At 32.4% G+C, this 25,256-nt stretch overlaps 4 protein-coding genes across 19 annotated transcripts in view; 2 read left to right on the top strand and 2 right to left on the bottom strand.

Annotated features, from left to right (window-relative positions):
* LOC122572693 (transducin beta-like protein 2) overlaps positions 1-15,887 on the bottom strand; it is a 60,559-nt gene extending 44,672 nt beyond the window's left edge. Inside the window, exons 1-4 of one of the 6 annotated variants that reach the window (XM_043738001.1) lie at positions 15,209-15,887; positions 11,566-11,998; positions 11,263-11,469; positions 8,641-11,158 (exon numbers count right to left, since the gene is read on the bottom strand). In XM_043738001.1, coding sequence (XP_043593936.1) covers positions 8,641-8,791 — 151 coding nt within the window. In that variant the 5' untranslated portion in view covers positions 8,792-11,158; positions 11,263-11,469; positions 11,566-11,998; positions 15,209-15,887. Of the gene's footprint in view, positions 1-8,640; positions 11,470-11,565; positions 11,999-15,208 lie in introns of all 6 variants that reach the window. The other 5 variants (XM_043738000.1, XM_043738002.1, XM_043738005.1 and 2 more) reach the window with 5 other exon arrangements.
* A 736-nt stretch (positions 15,888-16,623) lies between these two features.
* Positions 16,624-19,457, top strand: LOC122572701. Its single transcript, XM_043738027.1, has 4 exons — positions 16,624-16,757; positions 16,817-16,937; positions 17,012-17,235; positions 19,098-19,457. Exons 3-4 carry the CDS (start codon positions 17,150-17,152, stop codon positions 19,258-19,260), a joined length of 249 nt encoding a protein of 82 aa, XP_043593962.1. The 5' UTR covers positions 16,624-16,757; positions 16,817-16,937; positions 17,012-17,149; the 3' UTR covers positions 19,261-19,457.
* LOC122572700 (coiled-coil-helix-coiled-coil-helix domain-containing protein 10, mitochondrial) lies at positions 17,940-18,915 on the top strand. Its single transcript, XM_043738026.1, has 3 exons — positions 17,940-18,100; positions 18,259-18,635; positions 18,723-18,915. The coding sequence occupies exons 1-3, from the start codon at positions 18,060-18,062 to the stop codon at positions 18,731-18,733; spliced, it is 429 nt and encodes a 142-aa protein (XP_043593961.1). The 5' UTR covers positions 17,940-18,059; the 3' UTR covers positions 18,734-18,915.
* Positions 19,458-19,599: 142 nt separating the features above from the next.
* LOC122572694 (mitochondrial Rho GTPase) lies at positions 19,600-23,830 on the bottom strand. 11 transcript variants are annotated; one of them, XM_043738006.1, is made up of 14 exons: positions 23,128-23,830; positions 22,829-23,034; positions 22,703-22,753; positions 22,518-22,619; positions 22,398-22,439; positions 22,145-22,310; positions 21,964-22,084; positions 21,693-21,885; positions 21,342-21,620; positions 21,051-21,263; positions 20,770-20,978; positions 20,473-20,511; positions 20,204-20,281; positions 19,600-19,832 (listed from the first exon to the last, which is right to left on the bottom strand). In XM_043738006.1, exons 1-14 carry the CDS (start codon positions 23,324-23,326, stop codon positions 19,706-19,708), a joined length of 2,025 nt encoding a protein of 674 aa, XP_043593941.1. In that variant the 5' UTR covers positions 23,327-23,830; the 3' UTR covers positions 19,600-19,705. The 11 variants fall into 11 exon arrangements, with proteins under 11 accessions (XP_043593941.1, XP_043593942.1, XP_043593944.1 ...); XM_043738007.1 differs by having other exon boundaries at positions 20,210-20,281; positions 23,128-23,829; XM_043738009.1 differs by having other exon boundaries at positions 21,354-21,620; positions 23,128-23,828.
* Between the last annotated feature and the right edge of the window lie 1,426 nt (positions 23,831-25,256).

Below are 25,256 nucleotides of genomic sequence, written 5' to 3'. Positions count from 1 at the left end.
CCCCAACCTAACCCCAACCTAACCCCAACCTAACCGCCCATGCCGAGCTTTCCTCCGTAATAACACGAGAGTAGGCAATTAGTCAATCGACAGAAGTCCAATGGCAATCTCAGCTCGGTAACTGTCAAAACATAGTCGCCAACACGAAAAGAAGTCTCATTCAGTACTCGCTAGTAGTTTGGCAGTCGACATCCTCACAATTGTATCAAATATTGAAGTTATTGAATTGTTGGAAATATATAATATTATAACCTGTTAAAAACAGCGTTATACTCAACCACCCCTATTATCCTAATCGAAATAGGGGATCGATCTATTCATGGCGTCGATTATTCGAATTGTAACGAAAATTTACGACTCCCGTTGATGCGCTTCTTCGAGATCGCGTCTCTTCGCGAACGGTCGAAACAATAACAGTTATTAATTTTAAAACTAACAGAAAAGAGGCGAACTCTAATAATTGTCAAGCGTATGATGCTATAAATAATAATTATGATTTATGGCATCAAAACGTTTAGAGCACATAGGAAAATCTAAATTTTTAGAATTGAAGAGTAAACAAATGATCGATGATATAAACCATATCGACAAAATTATATCTAATGATAATTTATGTGAAGCTTGTATAAATGGTAAACAAGCATTACTACTGTTTGAAAAAGCAATAGATAAAAGGCCACGTTTTATTATTCATCCATGTTTGTGGTCGAATCACTCCTTCAATCATTAATAATAAAAATTTAATTACGTATAAATCAGATGTTTCAGTTCTTCGTGATTTTATTGCAGAAGGTGATACAATTTAAAGGTTTTTAATTTATATTGCAATAATGAGGAGGAATAATTGTCAAATGAGATGGAAGACCATTGTGTACAAAGAGGTATCAATTATCATTCGACAGTTCTACGAAACTTTCCATTGAATAGTGTTTGGAAACGTATGGTAAGAACGATAACGGAGTTATGAAATTAACGACAAGATACGCGCAATGATAAGCGGTGTTAGTTTAGAAACACGTGTTTTGGGGAGAATCAATCCTTACTGCTATAATTCTAATCAATTTGATTTCGACTAAAACTTTAAAACAAGATAAAACAAGATCAAACATATTGAAACCGAGCATAAGAGTAAATTCTGAAATAAAATTGTGAGACGAAGTTAATAAACCTATGATCGAAATGGATATCGGCAATGAGTCTTTATTTCAAAATAATAAAAGTGAAATAAAAAAGAAATTTGAGCCTGGAAGGAGCGATAGGATTAAACAGCTTCCTCCCATCTCATATGGTGAGAGAGATATACAATATGATCTTGTGTGTGCTCAATCTCTTCTTTTATGGTCTAAAACTGGCAATAAGGTATTGGTTTGAAATATTTGAAGAAGCCTTATAGAAAAAGATCTTCGAAATTCATCTGTTGATTGTTCTATCTACATTAACTGATAAAGCAAATATATCTAGAAATATTATATGCAGTACTTTATGTAGAGGATTTTCTGATTGCTAAAGTTAACAATGGAACACTTGGAACAGTGGAATTTAGCACGACAGATTTTAAAGGAATTATATTTTTTCTTTTAATTTTTTTTCTTTTATTTAAAAGCTGTAAACAGTAACAAGAAGATTACTTTAGATCAAAGTTCTTACATAAAGACAGTTTTGGAGAAATTTAATATGCATGATAGTAGAACTGTTAGTATACCTCTGCCAAACTAACTGGATTATTTACGTATTATTAACGTATATATTATTATTAACGTACATAACGATATGCACACCACTTGATTTAAGTACAGCAGTAAATATTTAAAGCATATATATATAAATACAAGTAACAAAGAACTTTGGCAAAATTTAAAACGGGTACTAATATCTCAAAGGTTCAAATGACATGAAAAATGTATATATATATATATAAGGTATATAATATATATATAACTGTAATATATATATAAAGGTATAAAATATATATATATAATTATAATATATATAAGGTATATAAGATATAACTCTGTGTTCCTTTTTGTAATAATTTCGCGTAATTAAACTGTAATCATTATATATTTTGTGAAGCACTTTAATGCAAAAGACAACGGAAGCTTTAAAAGTGAAGAGAAATATAAAACCTTTTGATGGCGATAGGTATAGCATTTGGAAATTAAAAATATGTGCTCTAGTGAATGAACTTGATGTAATCAAAATTATCGATGATAAAATTCCCGATCGATTAACCGATGACTAGATTAAAGCTGAGTTAATCGTCAGTAGCGTTATCGTGGAATACATATTTATTCGATTTCTCCCGCGGCTTTGTAAAAGCTAGAGGTACTGTAAAGCGAATTGTGGATAGTTTGGATATTATCTAGGAAAGAAAAGTTTTGGCACGTGTAGCCGCTGCTCGGCCTAAGTTTCCAACGTATTCCCAATGGTACCCCGCTGGGGGTAACCATCCACATGCTATGTATTTATAAGATATAACATTTTACCTAATGTCCCACTGGACAAATTGTAAAATCGCAATTAAATAATAAAAAAGAAAAAAACATATTCCGAAAACTGTGGGTACAACTACAGAGAATTCTGCCTATAATTGTGCGTCCATGGCAGTGTATGCGTTAGTATTCGTTGCCGACTGCCTCAGCACAGCGGCGAATAGGTAAAATGATGCCAAACACAAATCTAATTTTTATCTTTTGTCATTTTATCCTGTTACCACGATGGTGAAACGGCAGGCTACCAAACTAACGTATACGTTGCCACGGACGCGCAATTATACGCAAAATTCACCGTGTGATATTTGCACATATCTCGGAAATTAGCAAAAGATCGTCATATCGCAGTGTCTACCAGCGATCTTAATGAAATTTATATATGACGTAACTGTCAGAAAAATATTTGACCGGCAATCATGCATATTGAGTCTGGGCTGGAAAATTTGTTTCAACGAATTTCTTGAAAATTACTATTAATAGAGTTGATTGTATAAATTGATGAAATTAGTGTTTTTCAATAACAAGTTAAATGATGTAAATTATTTTGTAAAAGAATCTATTTGTTTATTATTTGTTATTATTTTATAAAATAATATATTAAAAAATAGCGTAATTTTAATAGTTTTTCCAGGTAAATGTTAACAAATTTTCTTGAATATTTACAGTTATTTTTAGGGTAAATATGTGATAGTTCTGAAGACAACTAATTTTATTATTATTTATCATACACTCGTTCTTGTTCTTAGACGAATTTTAACAAAACAATTGATTATAATTAATTATTCAATATGATTTTCAAGATAGCGGTATTTCTCTAAAATGTCAACATCAATAATTTTTTACAGCTATACAAATCAACCAACGATATCAGCTGATAGTAAATTGTCATTTGTATTGTAAATTATAATGCTGATAATAAAGACTGCGTGTGCAGCAAACAATATTTAAAGCCCTCAATGTCATCATTCGAGTACTTACATTAGCAAAATTAAATAAAGAACTTTTAAGGACTTGATTTGGAAGTGTATCTCTTCCTAAAACGTGCAAATATAATGAAGAATTGATAAAGAATACAATTCCGGAAAGAAAAACATGAAAATTTTTAGAAATACCAAAAAAGTACAACAGAACTTATGCAACCATTAGATACTTATGAATTCAATATTTTAAAAAATTTCGTAAGATAGCTTTCAGACTTGACAATTTAAATCTCAATATCGCAATAATATAATAAAATTGTAGTCGTTGATGCGTCATCAATTGTGCTGTCTTAGATATGAACAAATGTTTAAATATGCATGGTACCGATGTGGCTACATAGATAACTGGCCAAAGAAATTAGAAAACTTCATGAAACTTTGTTTTACAAATTTGCAATAAACCGTTCCAACTATCATAACATAGTTGCTCTAACAATAAAACATGCGTTGTATAAAATACATTTATGCTTCTTCGAGGGCGACCATTATTATGAAATTTGTTTCATAATAATTGTTACATTAATTGTTTCTATAGCATTCATTTTTTAAACACGAATGAGTGTCTGACGATCAAATCAGTTCTTTTCATTGTTTATCATATATATACGAACAAGGAATAAGCAAAATATTGATTTGCACATTGAACAATAAAATTTCAAATATAATAAATTATTTGTAATGCAAAAATCAAGATTCAAATTTATATTTAGTTTGTACATATAGATATAGCATTTGTAAACAAATATTTAAGATAATTTGTTAACATCTACTTGGAAAAACGATTAAAAATATGCTATTTTTAATACGTTACGTTACTGAGACAAATGGATTCTTTACAAAATAATTTACATGATCCTATTCGTCGTTGAAAAATACTAATTTCGTCAATTTACACAATCATTCTATTTGTAGTAGTTTCTGGGTTTCGTCGAAACAAATTTTTCAGTCCCAACTTTAGGGGTAGTTTTCATCTCTTTAACATGGACGTTTGACGATAGAAAAGAAATACGTGTCAAATACTTTTATGAGAACTACGTCGTACATAAATTTCGTCAAGATCGACGATTGACGCTTGGGTATGTTCTCTTGTAAGACCGAGCGACGATACACGCAAAGGAAAAAGTTGTTCAAAATATTGATTCCTACGACATATTAAAAAAGTCATCGAAATCCAAGATGACGACAGTTTTCTAAATAATTACCCAATTTACTATTATCTATTTCATCTCCTTTCGACAAATGAATGTACAGAAATCTAATTATAATTATGAATTTTTAGAAACAACAAAAATTCATAAAGGCTAGGATTTTCAAGCGTTCCACTTCTCTGCATATGCGTATAAATCAGGAGCTTTTTGTGAAATAACCGTTAAATTAGTTTAAATAAAAAATATATACTCAAAAGCGATAATCAAATTTCGAATCGTTTATCGTCGGATATAACAATTAAAATATCGATCGTATGAAACAATATGAAATTCCCTGCCTGGTTGGTAAGAACATGTAACGATACGTTATCTCTATTCTAAATGACGCCACAATTATTGAAAAGAAGATAATATTATACGTTTTCGAAAAGACAGACATTAATCATTGCGAAGGAAAAGACTTATCGATTAAAGAATACGAACTCCAGACTTCTGAACTGTATGAAATTACGTAAGAGTTAACGTTTCTATTCATGACGATTACCGTTCTCTGTTAACTGTTCTCTAAAATTTGAAATAACGAATAGCAAAATTTCTCAAATAACGATGTTCCAAAAATGATATATTTCGATTAAATGGCTCGGAACAGAGGCAATGCATAAATTTTACGTGAGAATGGCTATTTTATCGCGACAGTTCCACGTCTCCCAGTATCGTAACGCAATAGATAAAATGCAAGTTTCTATTTATGTTTATTCAAATATATTCATATCTTCAACGTACAAATACCAATTTTTGAAAGAAAATAACATTCTGTTCTGTCCATATAAAACGATAAATATAGAAAAATGTAGTAATATATTTTTCATGCAAAACGAATTCAAAGACTTCTTAATTATGAGTTATAACGCTTACATATATGTGTATTACATAAAGCATTTGCTTATATTTAGAAAAAATCCTTGATTCGACGATCTTGCAATTACGTATTTTACAATACTTGATAGCATATTGGGAAATCATGATTTAGTATTTTATATAGAATACTATTATTCCAGGAATATTAGACTACATATTAGGCAAGACATATTAGACATATTTAACAAGAAATATAATTTTCGGTTTTTAATTAAAAAATTGTATCCGCTGGGAAGTATATTATACACAACTTCTCCAAACTATGTAATATTTATTTAAATAATTTTTTCGTTCAACGTTTTTTCGTTCAATATGTTACTCGATTAATCGCGCAGCATATGCATACATATGTAACTACATACTTACGCGTATAATATTTTATTCAATGGAGAAAGCAAAACCGATCGACAAATAGAAATATGTAGTTGCCTACGGTCAGTGCACTATTCGCAACGCATGTTGCGAGTTTTCAGGGACGTGTGTTGCCGCACTGGCCCGGAAAATGTAGCGCATTGCGACAAATTTATATTCCCCGCTACAACGGGACAGAAATCGCGTGCCGCGAGATTTCTTGCTTTTAATATCAACTTGATCATAATTTTCAACACGTGAGACTATCCGTAATGGACGCTTAATTTCGACTAACTTTTATTACCTAAAATTATTCCAATAATATCAATTATCTTTTTATATTAACTATTTAATTAAAATTATTCAAAAACTAAACCTACCATCATATAAAAATTTGTTTAAATAATTATGTAGCTAACTGGCTTACTTGTCCTCAATAATCTCTATAATAATTAAACATGTAATATGTTTACGGAAATAGATTAACAAAATACACCACGTCCTCGGAAAATCCATCTAATTCCGAATTCGTTAATGTTTTTTATCAGTCGAGGCAATGAAGAAATTAAGGATGAACGACAGAAACGTGTCTAATAGGTGCTTCCGGTTTCCATAAATAAAAAGTCCTCGAAAAAAATCCCTACAGGCCAGTATCAATTGTCCATTCGTCGGGCGTATTTGTCCGTACGGCCCTGAACGTTTCTCCTCGTAAGTACACGTGTACGCACGCGAGGCGCGCGTATAAATACACAGCCGCGATGTCGGTTTATTTATACGCAAGGGTGCCCATTGCCTCTCTCTCTCCCTCCCTCCCCCCAACGCTCTCTTCAACGCTTGATGTCGAACAACGCACAGAAAACTATGCATGTACCACGTTTTGTTTCTTTCCTACGATAAATTCATTGTCATGGCGACAAAGATATAACAGCGATGGCTCGAAGGAATGACACACGCTGGCTAATAGCCGGCTTCAGTGATCGACATGCTTTGATAATCGTGCCGCGAGAAGTGCGGATTTTCGTACACGCGCTTACTCGCGCACGAACCAGGTTTCAAGATCGCGCTCTCAACGTCACTCGAATATCGTTAGATTTCGCCTCGCAACTATTACATCGTGAATTTAACAACAATTGTATCAGATGTTCATAAAGTTGCATTATATTTTTAAGATCATAATTACTATAAAAGTACTCTAATGCTAGAACTACTAGACTAGTCAAAATAATCAATTCGCAATTTTTCATAAAAATTTTGAATTTTGAAACAATTTAATAATTTTTTTGTAAAATATATAAATGGATAAAAGCTCGATTTTCTGCTTATATTATATATTTGTTATCTTTCATTTTGATTTCTTTGATACAAGTTTTGTATTTTAGTCGTTAGTAAGTAGATCTAGTGCTAATACAGCAGAAAAAAACAATCGTTAATGATTACATAATTGATTATATTATCGATATTATCTATCGATAGATAGTACGAAAATCAATAAATAGAAAAAAGAAATACAATTCGGTGAAGTTCGAACCTAACCTCTAAAAAAAATAATATCTCTTAAATATCTTGAAAACATGCAAACAGTATAATGCATGCAGTTTGGTCCACTTTATTCGCAGAGTACGCAGAAGCGTGTTCCAGTACGAAATATGTATTGCGTGCTGACGCAGCTGCGCTTCCCTTCTTTGATTTACCCCCACCATTTTGTCTGTCTATTTCTTTTCTGCAGCAAAAAGTTACTCGCCACCCGCTGATGCGCTATTCTTAATTTCAACAAGCGAGTAAATATTGAGAAGTTTATCAAGATCTTACGCTTTCCTAATAAAGCGATTTAATCTCTCCAGCTTCCGTCGATGCGTATCTTTCTAATTGTAATAATTCATTATCGTTCAGACATGTGTTTAGCAAACGCAATACAAAGACTTAGATATCTGTTAGACTAGGCTAAAACGTATTATCTAAAATATGCGCGATAATTGAAATAGATGATAGCGATAATTACAATGAAACATCTAAAATGAAGCAACGAAAAATTCCTGTAGGTATAATATTCTCGCCAATACATTAGCGCGTTCACACGGAAATCATTTGCACTGTAACAAATTATAGATAACAAATAGTCGATGAAACTCCATTCATAGCAAAGGAGTAATTTCCCGCCAATTCTTCGCGTATTAACATGGGGACGGATCGAATAGTGTTGCAAAGCGTGTGCGCGACGCGCTTCGTTACTGCTATTACATCGCACTCAGCCTCATTTCATTTATTTCGATAAATTTATTTCCAACTAACATTTCCACCGCAGATTATCCTTCAAGAGCATAAAGAATGCACGTTCGGCTGAATTCCACACGTGATGCCAATTAACATTTCCAAACATGTAATTTGTTTACAACAGACGATTAAAATTGTTAGAAATGTAGCGCGAGTATAGAAAAAGACGATTATCAGTGTAAGTTCTCGTGAAATTATAGATAAAACAAAGTGCAGAAAACTTTGTTGTTTCTTGTTTATGGAATTTCGACATGCTGACGTTAGACGTGTAACTCGTCCAACTATCTAATATGTTTATTCGCCGTTTTACTTCGTCTTATGAAATTTCTTTTTTATCGCGGTCTGCAAGTGAAAACGCGAAAAGAAAAGAGAATCGTACTTGACGGCGTGAGTGGTTCGCGAACACGCAAGCGTGGTTTTTTTCGGCGAGGAGTCGTAGGGGAAATATTGCTAGTAAAATTTCTTTATGGCAATGCTTACTTTTTATTGAATCTGAAGGCTTATTGGACCGTGACAACCGGCTAACGATGTAACCGATTACAAACAGCACACCGCCAAGAAACAGCGTGCTTACGAGCACGATCACGGACATGCTGATTCTCGGCGTGATTTTCCCTTCTGTATCCTCCATCTTCACCGTTTAATTAAGCCACAGCACTTTGTTTTTTATTTCACCGCACTTTCGACGCACGCTTGATTCAATATAGGTCCGTTAAAAATCAACGTAAAATTCGAGCACGAGACGCGAGACTGGAACACACACACGAACCGCGTGTTCCAAAAAACATGAGATATCATGCAACGATCGCGGCCAGTGCGTCAACTCCACGGCAAACCTGAACTACTCGCTTTATAGATGGAATGCTCAAGCTCGATCATTGGCACGTCTTTAACCGCGAATCAGAGGAATCTTAGAAACGAAACTTCACCAGATATTTCCAACAGTCTCTATTTCTTATTATCGACATCGATCATTTTTGTATCTTATTTTTACGTGGTTTTCTTTTGTATTTTCCGTATGAAGTATATATTATAGGCGAATAAAATTCGTTGAAACGAAACAAAAAATGATTTTCTATATCTACAGCAGCTTAGGAAGATCTCATTTCGTAGTGCAAATTTTATAATCGTAGGTCGAACATGATTCGTAGAGACACACAGCAACTTGAAAGAATAAAGTTCGCATTCCTTGATCCCCCACTTCGATTTTTTTCTTGGCACCGTTACGAGATTTGTCTACTTAGATGATAAAGTTACCACTTCAAATCGTTTCTAGGTCACCGTCACGTTCCACACCAAGTTCGTATTTTATGTGTGACACATTGTATCATTTAAATTTCGTTCTTGTCAATATTGCTTTTATAAGAATTATCGCTTGGTGAACTTAATGTTTAATAATTACTCAGCACTGCCCGCAGTTTATGTCATCGATTTAAAATGGGAATAGAACACGTAACTGGCAATCGAGTGACCCAAGAACCGGCTACTCTATTTCGTATTCGTAAGAAGATACGAAAGAGTGCCGAAAGGTCCGTGAAGGTGTCTTTCGCGAATTGTGTTTACGCAGTTTTAATAGGTTGTCACCAATTTGAATTTCTTGAAGTAATACTCACGACGTTATTGCATAAGATATGCATGCGGTTTACCCGAAGTAATTAATGTTACCGCGCAACTTATGTAAGCCATTTAGGTGATCGCATGCTCTGGCGGTACACTTGTAAATCAGACGGAATCATCGCGAAGGAGACACGTTAGGAGTTTGATCAGTGAACGTAATGCTCGTAAGAGCTCGAAGCGCGTGTTTGCCGGAACATGTCAATAGTGCCGGTATATACGCGATGGTAACCTAGCTGCCTCGCGTTTAACTCGCTCTCTTCGAAGATTCCCCACCATTTCAAACCCCCACGAAGGTAGTTGTGTTCTCCCACCGAAACGGAAGTTGCACTTGCGCGATCGAATACTTCGATGTCTGGCGGGTAAGGAACCGCGCGCCGGCGATTAACATTCGAGTGGTCGATACGATTCATCATATCAATGATATATGAAGTCCGAAATCAAATTAATTTTTGATAACTTCACTTTTCTCAAATTTCTCAATTGCATTACTCAGGAAATATAATTAACCTCCAGTTTCAAGAAACAAATGGTTTATTTCCACACATTCACTTATCACAAGGAAATATTATAAATAACAATAAATTTCAAGGAAGATTAAAAAAGATAGTGTTTGTAACATAATTTTGTTTTATTTTCTAATTTATGTAATTGATCAATATGACTTTTGGCTATATGTGTAAATCTTTTAATATTGAGATTGTAATAGTTTATAATTCTATTTAAAAGTTTTAATCGTCATATTATCATAAACAGAGAAAACATTAAAGCATAAGCACATTATTGGTATTATTAACATTGGTATATAATTGATATACATCAAAAGGAGGGAACAAAAATTTTATCCATTTTTATATTTTAGTAAAACAACAAAAGGTATAATGTTGCAAGAAGATATTTGTAACAAACGTGAATATTTCAATTTTTGCTAATGTTCCCGTTTATTAATATCGTTTTCACTCCTTCAGATTACATTTAGAAACAATGTTGTAGATTAAGTTCCGAGTTCAGTTCTTTTTCTTCTTTTTAGAAAATAATCAAAGGTCATAATAAAAATGTATCTTATCTTAAACGTGATGGGTAACGGGATTCCGGAAATCCTATTACATCAACTCGTTCATACAGTTTGTAGTGTCACAAATTTCTTGGAATAAAGTAACAGTGTTCTTGGAAACTCAATGACTACTTCATTTTCCCTGGCGTAGACATATTTAAGATTCTAGAGAAGACGTACAACGTCATCGCTAACGATACCAAGAAAAGATAGCGTCAAACTTGTTTATCGAAAGCAAGGCCACTAAAAATTCGCCGAACAAAAATGAAAATATTGTGGAACAAATCGATATTTATCTTGTTTACGATCTCATGTAAATCGTCTGTCCGTCTGCAAACCGGTAATAAATGTGAACACCGAGACAAGTGTGCATTATTAATATGCATTCGATTGTGAAGTTACATGATCCACTGTAACCTAACAACTAGGCTTACAAATGTGCTCGTAACGGCAAGATGCGTTAAATTCAACCCGTTATTCGCCCCGTTACTTTTCCTCATTTCAATCGTCTTCGTCCTCGATTTGACTCTCTCACGTGCAAGCCTCGCCATCATGCTTCATGTATAAACAGAACGTCCAATCATATACAAGGTGTTCATTTTTATCAATCTATTTGTATATTTAAGAAAATAACAACGATACTGAAAATAACAAGAAAAATACGTGTTTGTAGATTTTCTAAGAAACGTTGCATTTTCAAGAAAGAGATAAAATTTAAATTACTTAACTTTACTTACTTCTCTGTACTTTTCTGGGATTAAAAAAGGTTCTGTATGATGTAGGAATCGTCACGTAAGTAAAGTTCCTATCCTACTTCTTGTTATATTTTATCAAATGCATGTCAAATTTGAAAAAATTCACATCGTTAATGCGTTTCAAGATTCAGGTCTTAACAACGATTCCACATTTTTATTCTTTTAGAACCTTTGATATTGAACTGCTGCGCAATAATCGACGAATGTTTTGTTGCTCGTTTGATAAGTGAAGAGTGGTATAAACTCGAATCGGTTGAAATTTTTCTCGCGCACGCGCTGTATCTACGCCACTTCCTCAACTTCGTTTCCCGCGTCGATTCTGCAGTTTCTTGTGTATCAGTTCACGAATACATATTTTGTGGGGTCCCTGGGTTCGGGCCAACGAACCCTGACTCAAGTTTAAAAGTCGTTTGCCCTAAAGAATTTGGTTGACTCGAATAAACTCCGTTTAATTAAGGAAAATTGGAGCTAACAATGGAACATAATGAACTATTTCTGGTACAATACGCTTATCGGGCGAAAAGGAAAAAGCACGTGTATCAGAGGAATTGTGGAATCGACAAAATACAAACATTTTCCTGTTACAAATGGGTATCGCAAGATCGATGCTGCTACGGAATTTTCGTTAGATTACTTTCTTAGTTAGTCATATTACGTACTTTGTAAAGACAACGAAGTGTTTGATAACATGTTTATCTAAGGATCAGCGGAAAGGTCAAATATGATTTGGAAGCATGGATCGATTAAAATTAAAGATCAAGGATGAATGTTTCTCGATTGATAAAAATTGCATGAGATCAATATTTTATCAAATCTGTTAATAATAAATCATTTTTATCCATCAAAGGCAGTCTAGAAAAATAAACGTTGATAAAAATGACGAAAATATGTACACCATCGAAACAGGAAACAGGTTAGAAATGATTAATCGACTCGTAGCTATCATCTGTCTCTGTTTTTATTAAAAACACAGCGAGTTCGTTGGAGGAATCGATAAATTTTGAATATACGTTGCGCATCGATGAAATAATTGCAATCTGTGTATTACGTTAGGTACGCTTCTTATTAGCACCGATAACGTTCGTCACATGCGCGTCCCGCGCGTAAGGTATATTATCCATGTTGACGCTTGTTCCTGAGATAAATTCGGTGTATATGGATCTTCAGCTGTATAGACGCTAAAATTACATAACGAAATCACTGCTAGCAATATCTACGCGTTTCTATTTAAGGGTATCAGTTCCAACGTACCGAAATTAATTAATATTCGTTTCGAAGTAGAAACGTGTTCCAGAGTTAATTCGAATATGAAATAAAAATCTTTCTGTGAATTGAACGCGAGGATTTTAAATGCAGATATCTTCGTCGAAGTTATTACGCTTTCGCTGATTCGGTGGATTTTCCTGTTAAGCATGTATTTGCGCTTCGAATGAATTTTCGCGCGAACATCAGTTGGAAAATGGAATTCCGTGCTTGATCGATACGTAACGTAATATTTTCCTGTTCGTTTGCTGTTATGCGTAGTAGTTGAATGAATTGCCTGCTCCAACACGATCGTCAGCATGGCTTAGTAAATAGCAATCGGGAAACGATAGTATTATTTTATTGAATGACGCGCTTAATTTAACCGCTAGCTAATGAAGGGGAGTCCTATTTCAAAAGAAGCTTCTATTAAAAACTTCTATTATCTGATCTGCGGTATGAATTATTTATCTGAAATTTTTCGATATTTCGACTTTTCACTTTACTGTCAATCGACCGTCGAATTTTTTACGTATCAATGATCTAGCACACACTGAGTTTTTAATATATAACAATGATAATCAGTGATCATTATCTAAATGTTCTTAAGATGACGTATCTGATTTAAGTTATCAGTGTTCTGAGAAAATGTGCAAAGGTCAGGAGAAAAGTAGAAGAATTTCAAACGAAATGTTTATACTTCGCTTTGAAGCTTCGCAACATACGCGTTTTTTTTTTTTTTTTTTTAATCAATGAGACTAGACTCATTTCTGTGTTGATAAATTTAGTTGTTGAAGGAAATGAAAGAAGGTGCGTACAAACGTGTGACCTGTTTGACCCACTTTTCTTATAAAAACTGTCATTTCATTTCATTCTTATGTAAGTGACTCAATTATTATTCCTAATAATTAATTTCTACTCTATTATCTTAGGAATGAGAAAAATACATAAATCTAGATAAATGGCAATCATAAAGATCAAGTAAGTTATATGTTCTTGTTTTTGCTAGTTACATCGTCGCAAGGACAATATCACAATGCAAAATAGAATAATACCTACACATTTATTAGAAATTTGTTACTTGTTTGATTTATTAAAGATTTCCAAGATATAAAAACTGCCAAGTAAATAAAAGCTTAAATTATAAAAAAGAAAAAATTTTCATCGATAAATAGCTGAATAATTAACTTTATACGTCCATAATTTCTATTTCAAACCGATTTCCTGAAAAAATATACTTTTCCTAATTATATCACTCTTCTAATAAACTAACATACGTACAAACTAATTGTCAGTAATAAAGTAACACCCTGTATGTACGTCATGATCTCTAGTACCTGAACTTTGAAATTGGCACAACGCCATGAAAGAAGTGCGCAATTCCGCGACGGGATTGCCACGCGTATACGTTACCGGGAAGAATAATTTTGGTCCGTTGCGACGCAAGGGCGATGCTGCGTCAAACAAATTTCGAAGAAGTAAAAACAAAAAGTATAGACAGTAACAAAGGAAACAAAAGTCTCCAGTAAAAAATATAAGCAACTGGAAACGTTTCCGAGCGTTTCATTGAGAAAACGCAACTATAATCGCGTCTATCAACATTAAACGACCGGCACGCATGATCCAAACACGTCGTTTGACGTGTGCGATTTAAATTCGATATCCCTCGAACAAATCAGATACGACGCGGCGCGGCGCCCATTTTCTTCTCATCGACTCTTTATTTAACTTCGTTCTTTTCTTCTCTCTCTCTCTCTCTCTCTCTCCCTCTCTCTCTTCATCACGCAAATTGCGAATCACGAAGCTAATGTTTGTCACCAGTCTCTCTCGTTATCGCTGTCGCATTAGACCAGCTTGATATTTCATTGTCACCAATAGATATTACGTCAGCTTTCTCTGAGTAAATTTTAAGATATAATTTTGTCATATACAATAGAATTCCGTTTATTTGTAATTCGTTGAAGAAGTTAATGTTCAATCTCAAATATATGATCTCATAGCTGAGCTTTTATTGTTTTATCTTTAACCGAGCATACACGAACGCGTATTCTTGTAGCATAAACATATATGTATAGAGCCGTTTGTTTGTGTTCGGAATACGAGATGTAGAGGGTGACTTAACTAAACGCACAGGCATGTCGATATAACTTTTCTAAACGTTAACTTCTATTATTAGAACCAATAAAAACAGGTGGAGCTAGTGAACCTCTATTACTATCTATATCTATAACTATCATGTCCTCCGATATATTTGACCAAGCGGTGTTCTACTGTACAGGAAGATTGTCGCTATGGCTATGACATGACATTTTGTTTGGGACTACTTTGACACTTTTCGTTACGCACGTGTTTCACAACAATCAAAACAAAAACAATCACTCACCGCGCTTGCCCGATAGACGATCCTCCTTAATCTCTTGTGAATCTTCTGTGACAAAACAGATGGTCATTCCTCCCCGGAAAATATTTTACGCCGTTTCTTTTATTCGCTCCTTCAGTCTTTTTATCAAAAACGGCCGTTTGCCTCGGTGAGGGAGGATGTTGTTGAATTGAGGCATCGGTCGCGCTTCTTTGTCTGAACGCTGAGCCGGATATCGTACCGCAAACAAACAGGAAAGGTCACATGTGTGAGATCTATGTGTCAAGAAAACGCGATGACAAAAATGCTCGTAGTAGCACCGCAGAAAACTGAAAAAAGGGAAGGGCGTATATACGTGGTGCGTAATCTATCGCGACCAACTCGTGGCATCGTGTACACTGAGTCATGTGCAACGTGTTCCCGCCGGTTTATGAAGAGTTTCGTTCAGCTGATGTGCGCATGGTCGGTGAATGCACTCAACAGTGGCAGCCAACGCGCGCCTATATTGACACGTGTTGCACGACGATAACAACCCGATAACACTGTACCACAGACGCAGAAACTGGCCAAGATCATCGCGCTCCGTTCGAAACTCCTTTCCCACGTTTAAGCTAACTTAGTTTCTTTCTATGAAATTTTTACCGAGTCATTTTCGTTCTTTCTTGTTTGCATAGCGATAAGATCTGCTAGCTTTGTTCGGAATACGTACCAGCACTACTAAAAATTGTTGACAAAATTGATGTTCTTAATAACTAACACAGTTTTAAATGTTTTGAGTTTTGAATAAAATATTTGATATTAAATATATTTGCAAATATTAAATGTTATTGTAAATATAGTATTACATCTTTTGATAATGTAAACCGTTTATATTAATGGCGATCAAAAATTAAAAATTAAGAAACGAAATGAATTTATTGTCATTTCAGTTTTGGGAAAATTTTCTTCGTTTATCTTTGTTTTTTAATGGAATTGAATTTGTGTCCACGCGCAATGGTTATTTTGTGTTAAATAGATGTTTCTAAATATAATCTTACAAATTTCTCTGATATACGTAAATGTGTATTAGGATATATGTATAGTGACTTACGTTACAATTGCGCAAATATTGACATACATACATACTTGTTGTAATAATATTTTTGTTCTAAATATTAACGGGAAATAAAATTTTTGAAAACTAAAAACGAATTAAATTATCTGATAATGAAATAACGGTAATATACACAAGAATTAATTTCTATAAATACTATAAACATCTAATTCATTTAAGAATTAAGTAAAAAAATTTGAATACAAAATTTGAATACAATACAAAATCATTAAAAGAATTAACAATAACCTAATAAATTAGGAAAAATAATTAAGAAGATTACCATGATTTTAAATTTGTATTCAAGACACGAAACGCACATTCAATCAACCTTTCAGTCTCGTTGTTTAACAGTTACTTATTGAATCTCATTTGTACTCTTTGTTGGCTTAGTATTTTACAAAGAATACATTAAAGAATTACTGTTTATTAGTGCAATTTGTTCAATTGTACGAAAATAGATCGATTTCATGCAATAATGTAAGTTTAACGATTACTGCAGAGACATTGTTTTGCTACATTTTTGATTTTTTATATAGATTGCGACAATCGAGATTATGGCGCACTCTAGCAGAATTCTTGTAGAATACGATTGCTTTGTCAAGCAATTTCAAAGGATTGAAATGAGCAAACAAACGAAAGAAAATACGTATACACTCAGTAAGTTTTGCAATTATAAATCATTAAATTACTATTTATACATGATAATATATATAATTTTCTGCATACTTCAGAATGTAATTAGAAACAGTGATGACTGGTTTCTAATATACTATTAAAAACTAATTATATCAAAATGATGTAATCATTTTTATCGTTTAATTTAGTCTATTTAAAAATAATATATCTCGAATAAATTAAAAAGCAAAATTATGTATAGTAGAAGAAAAACTACCCAGAGAAATGAAAGACGAGGTCGAGCTTCGAAGTCTTCAATTTCACCGGTACAGCAAAAAAGGTCAGTCTCGTATTTGAGAAAAATATCCATCCTCCGAATTATATAATTCATATTTGATTTACATAACTCCGGAAATAGGCAATTTAGAGAAATAGATATTCTATTAGTAATTACTGATTCATTTTACTGCATATATATCAGTGATAAACATAGTTATATATACTTATATGTATATTCATTTGATAAAAAAGTTATAAGTAGGACATTTTACATAAAATCATGCAATAGTACTTCATAAAATTGTAATATACTTGCATGGAGTTTCGTTAGTCTTTTATTTTTAAGTAAAAGTATTTTAAAAAATAAAAAGTCATTTTTTCATTTTACAATACAAGATTAATATTTCATTAATTAATATTCAATTTTTAATTCATATGTATGTATGTGTATATACGTGAATCCTATGAATATGGTCTACTCAATAACTATATATATTAAACATTATAGCCAACATAATGGTTTGAATATTATATTGTAAAATATTAGCTTGTAATATATAATACAATAATGTTTGTGTATAATTAATATAAAAATATATAAAATATATCAAATGTTTTATTAAAATGTTATTGGGACTTACCATTTAGGATTTATTATACATTTCTTGTTAATTTCGTAATGAACTGAAGTTCGTTACATTTCTGATAGTGTACTTCCTGTTTTATTTCTGGAAAGCTCGATAGCTACATTTGAGCCTGCGCAGTTTCATTAACTTGCGTAACTTATAAGAGCATTAAAGATTTCATTGCAGTATCAGATTAAGCTCTTAAGAGCACGAACGTGTATTGTGTTATACGAAATTTAGTGTGCAAAAACGCAAAAACATGCCACGACGTGGACGAGCAGCAAATCCTCCTCCGAGGACGTAAGTATTTTTCCTTTTTTAATAAACTGTCTTTGAATGTTTAATAATTCGTCGAATGTAACGGAATCACATTTGTCATAATGAAGTTACGTGGTTCATGAATTACTTTCGTAAGCATGTGCAACCATACAATAAAAGTAACTTTATTTATAATTTAGGGTTAGGCGAGCCTCAGCTCCAGTTGCAACCGCTCCAGCACATCCTCCTGCATCAACACCAATGGTAGCTCAACCTCAGCAGCCATCCCTCATGGGACAAATGGCTGCTACTGCTGGAGGTGTGGCAATTGGTTCTGCTGTCGGTCATACTATTGGACACGCAATGACTGGCCTCTTCAGTGGAGGTTCCAGTGAGGCCGCTGCTGCACCAGCAGGTGTAGCACCAGCTGCAGTACAAAGTGCACCAGTTTCTGCACCTGCTGGTGGTGTTTGCGCTTGGGAAGTCAAACAATTCTTAGAATGTGCCCAAAATCAATCAGATCTTTCATTGTGCGAAGGTTTTAATGAGGCTCTTCGTCAGTGCAAGGCAACTAACAGTAAGTTTTAAATGATATTTTTCTATATATGTTTCATAATATAGCATGAGCCAATTGCCCACCATTAAATTTGTTTTTTAATTTCAGATTTAATTTAAACAGGGCATTCAGGTAATAGCAGGAAGATAGGCAATATTAATGAATTTAGTTGATTTCATAAAAATTTGGGTTCTGTATTTACCATGAACTAGAATTATTTTAATCACTGCTTATATAAATTGGTTAAAATGTATACATGTATGCAAGTGAAATAAATTAAAATAAATTTGATTCCTGTTTATATGATTGTTATTCATTTTGATTGAACATCCTTTCTGTATATATATGTGATAAAGTAATTTTAAATATAAGACAAAAAATGTAAAGTAAAACATTAATTTTTACATGATATACATATAACACAATTATATTAGAAAATACTTTTCTTTTGATTTTTGTAATTTAAATTATATATATATGTAGATTTAAGGCAAAAACTTCATCATCCCAATTATGGACAAATAACAATAATCAATCCTTTGCTTTTCAATCTGCTGCTAGTACAGCAGCTGAAGTTGCATCTAGCTCTGTTATGGTAAGTACTAATATTATTGCTTGCTCTTTTCCTTTAGAAATTAATGATTAATTACTTCAAATTAAATTAATGATTCATACAAGGGTCAAGCAGTCGAAAGCGCACTTGCTAGCAATGTAGGACACGAATCTCCTGCTAAAACCGACCTTAACAATAATTCTACAAACACGCAAGAATTATGTATTTCCGAAATACGAGAATTCTTCGAATGCGCTTCAAGAAGTGACAGTCTGGATACATGCAAAGCTTATCATGATACATGGATGAAATGCCAGAATGTATACAAACAACAAAATTAATTGATCAAATGAAATGATACATTAAAGAGAATAACATTATAAATAAGAAGCTTTGATCCTCGTAATGAAGTAATCAAGGACATATAAGAAATTAATGATTTAAGAACATTGTTTATTAACTTAACGCGTTTCTCAAAGACGGCTTTATACTCGACCAAAAGAGGCAGTTAAATGTGCAAGAAAAGGAATATGGTAGACTATCTTTTCTCTGTATTTAAGACGCGCATCACCACAAAACCTGCGACGGTAGCAACCGCAATTCCAAGACCGGCTTTCCACCAGACGATTGAATCCCCTTGTAATAATCCAAATTGATTTATATGTCTGAAAAATCAAGAATTATTTATCATAATAATCATTTAAAATTCTATGAATTCTCCAGTATGAAAAAATTCATATATATGCATTATTTCACAATATAAAATGTTTGTATATATACTTTAGTTCACAATGTAAACATAACATACTATCCTACAATAAAACTGCTAGTTTTTTATATTTGAATTTTATCACAATTTGACACATAATTAAAAAAAATAAATAATTTAAATTTGTAGATATGTGTATAATGTAAACAATCAAAACAAGATATGAAGATCAATCATGTCTCATGCTCATGCAAAAGAATATCGATATCATTTTGTATTGTAAGTCGTGAGCACTCCGTGAAATTAAAAGAAACTTATGATACAAACAAAAACCTTGTAAAAGAACTCCACCACTGAGTGGGTGAGGGTTTGACAAGCAACATGTGGACCATTCGCCTCAAAGGACTGAAAAGATTTAAGACTTTGTTATGATAGTCTTAAACATGCGACATCCTTTAATGTGAGCAAATCGCCTAGCACATTTGAAGAATATATGTTTGTGTATACGTGCAATGACATATAAATGAAAAAAGAAATGTGATTCACGATTTGCTCAAGCTTACAATGCTTACGGTGTTGCAAAAATTCAGACCAACCTGTCTCTGTAAAATAATACCCATGCTCCTTGAAAGCGGCTAAACATGAAATCTTTTTGTTAGTGTTTAATAATTATTCAGTTTAAAGGATATACTAAAATATACTTTCTTAAAAATGGTAAGGTATACTAAATAAAAGATATCGAATAGTATCAAACAAATGCGTCATAGTTTTACGATATTTTCTTTACGACTCCAAATAAACAAAATTATTTTTTAAAACAACTACTTTTTAGGAGCGTTTATTATACAAAATATTTCTACTTAATAATTAATGTTTTAAAAAATTGAACTTACGGGAAAGCTGCCATTGTCGCTAGTTTAACGAAGATTTCACGTCGTACTGTACGGGAGATGCTGTATGGTTGCGGTGGCATTAGTTTGTACTTATTGCAAAAACTTATTGGCTGTAGCAAGTAATCTTGCTTTACTTCAGACAGATCACTCTTATTTGCTATTATGAGAACAGGGATCTTACTATCTGCAAAATATTTCTGGAAAAGATGCTGAATTTAATTGCAAATATCAGGAAAAACAATTCTAATGTCTTTATACAACAGTACAAAAGAAATGCTTACAATGTAAATCCGTGCAATATATTCAAACGATTTAGGATTACTAGCATCGTAAACAAGAGCCGCCACATCACACTGAATTTGTGCTGGAGTTAAAGCATCCTGAACATTTAGTATGTTTATATCTCGCAGAATTATTGTCTTTTCCTGACCATACACATGTACCGTATTTACAGTAATATGTGAACTTGGCGGTACCATTTCATTGGTCAATTTCTGCAATCATGTCAGGTGTTACATAAATATCGTTGAACGTATATTGTGATATACGTATATCAATATGTGTGTACGAACAAGCACGTATACCTCGAGTTTAGGGTCAATAAACGTTCTACATAATGTTGTCTTTCCACTACTTTTTGGGCCAATTACATGACAACTATAAACATTTCTGCTAGATTGCTTTTTTGCCAAATCTAACTTTTTTTCACGAGTAACTAGAATCGCATTTGTCTGACATTCATTATTATACATGTTATAACCTAGATATGCCATATATTCTAGTGCTTTTCGCACATTTGTAAGAGTCAATAGCGCCCATTGACACATATACCCTTGAAGTGTAATCCATCCCTATTATGAAAAGCAATGGTGAAGTAAGTAAAAAATATTATAAGATGATAACAATGAAAAAAGAAAGCATACTTTTTCATTAGTGGGTACAGTATATTTATATTCATCTCCCCAAGGTGGCATTAGACATCGTGAAAATAACGATTCCATTTCCGATGGAGAAAGAGCACCATCCCGATCTCGATCATGTTGTAGAAATAACAATGTTAAAAATTCCTGTCCTTTATGTGATAATTCAGTCGTACATCCAACAGGAACTTTTAATCTGTATAACATATCGAAAATAATTATAATAACAAGTAAAATAAGCATTTATAATATTATTAATTAATTATGTACTAACAGTGGATATATGTATTCTTTAGACATCTGTAACTCATTATCATAACCGAATTTTCTTAACACAGCCCAAGTAGTCTCATTTCTTCCTCTTTGTATAAATAAACACTGAAGATACATAAAACCTATAAATGACAAAAATGTATTTTTATGCCGATTGTTAGAAAATACAATGTGCAAAATACCTTTCAGAGTAACACATCCAGAACAAATGCCATCCTGAATATTTTTTGATAATACAGCCTTCACATCCTCTAAAACTTGTGGTTGTAAGGGAATATTAAAGCACCATTGTTGAAATGTATTTAGTTCCATATCATTTAGCAAGCCATCATTGTCTAAATCACATATCTGTACAAAATGATACAATATGAACATAAAACATATACATAAAGAGTGTATTTTTCTAAGGATATCATTATAATCATATACACTTACTTTGAAAATTCTTTGTAGTGCAGTTTTACATTCTTCTGTAAGCTAAATTTACAATATTATATTAATAAGTTGTTCATAAATGTGTTAGATTATACATATACACTTTATAATGAGTGTTACCTCATGGGTATCATAATTATAAAGTGGTGTGGTAGGATGTAAAACAGCTTTTTGTGCATAATAAAAAGTTTCTGAGACGTTCTGTAATGTTTTGGCGGAACACTAGAACAAATACAATATGAATTACAATTTTTTTTATTATGACTTATTTAACATATACTATTACAATCATAGTTTCCTTTTACCTCTATACAACTTTCAATTTCAGTGAATTCTTTCATTATAGAATATACAGCCTAAAGACAAAAAAAATAAAATTAATGATGAAAAAAGAAAAATAAGAATACTAAATGTCATTTAATTTACTGAACCTCGATAGTAGAATAGTCAACAAGATCAATCTTATTTCCCACAAGAACAACTGGACAACGATGATCTGTTAAACATCGTCTAATCAATGGTAACCAATACGTAACTGCTCTATCTAAAGTATCCTCATCGACCACAGAATAAACAACACAAATTACATGTGCTTTCTGAATTTCATCGGTTAATTGATCTTCAGTTTGTTCAGCGGCTGCAATAAATCAAAAGTTATGAATGAAATAGTATTGATGCAGTAGACAATTAATGTTTATGAAAATAATACACAAACACATTTTTGATATACCTGAATAATCTACAATATTCGTTGGTACTTGTTCCGGCGTAACGTCAGCTGGGATAGTGATTTCTTCCGCTTTACAGGGCACATCCTCAGCGTATTCTTCACTGACTAATGATAAGATCAAAGAAGTCTTGCCGACTCCACGATCACCAATTAATAGAATCCTGACGTTGCGCCTAAGCGCGACTGAGCGTTGCACCATACTGATTTCAACAAAACAATTGTGACACGTAACAGCGGCATTTACCGCCTAAATTCTTAAGAACATTTTTTTGCTTTTCCAATGAAACTTTCGTGCTCTTTCCTAACCTTGCACCTTACTACACCAACAACCGAACGTCACTTCTCGATAATTTCTCGATTTTTCATGAATACGTTTTATCAAAGATTACGGTTTCCGATTGGAAGTCACAATATGATTTCTTAATTCAGCATAGATAGCAACAAAGCGGTACTTCACCCGCTACAATTGAACCTATGCTTCGAGGGTGGGCTTTTCAAGGTTACGTTCAGTACTACGAATGACAGTATACACATATAAAACATGTACACGTGCAAACGTAAGTGTACAGAAGCGGTTAACAGAAATGAAAGGACAATTGGATCGTAATTAACGGCCCGAATAATCGTCCCGTTTTCGATAAATTGCTATAAGAAACAAGCTGAACAGAAAATGAATCTATTTGTGGAATGAATTTCATGGATCCGTAGCGCCCACATTTAAATTATATACTACACTTGTTATACGAACCACGTAGAAATCGATAGTGTTCAAATATTTTGGTGCTTAAAATTGACCTCTAAGTCATTTTTCAAATATCAAACATAAATTTATGTCACTTTATGCTATTTATGTTTCCAGTTCTATCTTAATAGAAGAACATTATAAAATATTGAAACTATAATAGACCATTATAATTGATACTAATTTTGATAAGTTTTAAGCATACAGCTACTTCATAAGATTCGTGAATAATAACAAAATAAAAAAACATGTGCCCCTCTTTGATTTTGTAATTTTTTAGAGAGAATAGACAAAAAATTGTACTTCAAAATATATCTTTCTTGATTAAAAAATTTCATCTTGAATTTTTTTAAATTTGTTAGCCAGTTATACCAAATTATTGCATCAATGTAATAAAACGAAAAGTAAAACAATATTGTGAAATGAAAGAAAAAAATTACGATTGATTGCGCTGCTACTATCTAAAACGAAAATATATTTTTGTCTTTTTACGTTATCATTCTTGTACAAGATTCTTTTCTTTCTTTTTTGCATTTGCAATTATATGTAATGCTAAACATATTATCGTATTATCGAAGAATAAAAAACTTATTTGTTACTACAAAAATATTTCAAATAATATTACTTAATGATATAATTAAGTATTTCGAAAATTTTGTATTTTTTAAAATTATATGAAATTTAATCGGATGAAATAATATGGTAACAGATAAAAGTAAATGATTAAAAAGAGTATTTTATATGTGTATAAATGTTTGAACATATGTAATACATTTATTAAACTTTATATTTTATATTTGTTACTGCAAATTTTATGTATGAATGAGAAAACGAACACTTTTTCCGATGACAAAGCAAGAACAAATGTATCCTGTTATCTCTGCTTTGTCTGCTGCACTGGAAAATTGTATAGTCAGTATAATTTTGCGCATTTTTTTCTTTGTACCCCCCAGGGATATAAAAATATAGTAAAAACATTTAAGGGATAAGCAGAGTGATAGCCTTTGCGCATATAGTCACCTGAGAGTTCAAGACATATTACATATTATCTCCCTACATTATCCCGCGCGTGAAGATATTGATGACCCTCAACACTGTGATTTTTTGGGATTGTATTAAAAATGTTGATTTAATATTTTTTTATTAATTACAAAATAATATTGTAAACAAAAATTTATTGTTTAAAATAAAGATTTCATGTTAAAATATTATTTAATATTTTTCTATTTTTTTCTATAATTATCATTAATTATATATTTGAATAAAAAAAATAAGTTTATTCAAATATATGTATATTAAATATTTCAAGAGAAATATATTTCATATAAATATGTGGATGATGCAAGAATAAGTAAGATGCAAACATAATAAAATCTATTAAATATAG

Source organism: Bombus pyrosoma, linkage group LG11, assembly GCF_014825855.1.
Source record: "Bombus pyrosoma isolate SC7728 linkage group LG11, ASM1482585v1, whole genome shotgun sequence".
NCBI classification, from domain to species: domain Eukaryota; kingdom Metazoa; phylum Arthropoda; class Insecta; order Hymenoptera; family Apidae; genus Bombus; species Bombus pyrosoma.
Note: the sequence above shows the minus strand (reverse complement) of the source record. Positions and strands in the feature narration are given on the sequence as shown.

What these genes read in the sequence shown, in the direction of transcription:
- LOC122572701 (XM_043738027.1), top strand. Translation starts at nt 17,150, where the DNA reads ATGTATAGTAGAAGAAAAACTACCCAGAGAAATGAAAGACGAGGTCGA. An exon ending in TCACCGGTACAGCAAAAAAG is followed by an intron (nt 17,236 to 19,097) that starts GTCAGTCTCGTA and finishes ATATATATGTAG; the next exon opens with ATTTAAGGCAAAAACTTCAT.
- LOC122572700 (XM_043738026.1), top strand. Translation starts at nt 18,060, where the DNA reads ATGCCACGACGTGGACGAGCAGCAAATCCTCCTCCGAGGAC. An exon ending in GCAAATCCTCCTCCGAGGAC is followed by an intron (nt 18,101 to 18,258) that starts GTAAGTATTTTT and finishes TTTATAATTTAG; the next exon opens with GGTTAGGCGAGCCTCAGCTC.
- LOC122572694 (XM_043738006.1), bottom strand. Translation starts at nt 23,326, where the DNA reads ATGGTGCAACGCTCAGTCGCGCTTAGGCGCAACGTCAGGATTCTATTA. An exon ending in ATATTGCACGGATTTACATT is followed by an intron (nt 20,979 to 21,050) that starts GTAAGCATTTCT and finishes AATTAAATTCAG; the next exon opens with CATCTTTTCCAGAAATATTT. An exon ending in AGTTCTTTTACAAGGTTTTT is followed by an intron (nt 19,833 to 20,203) that starts GTTTGTATCATA and finishes TTGATTTTTCAG; the next exon opens with ACATATAAATCAATTTGGAT.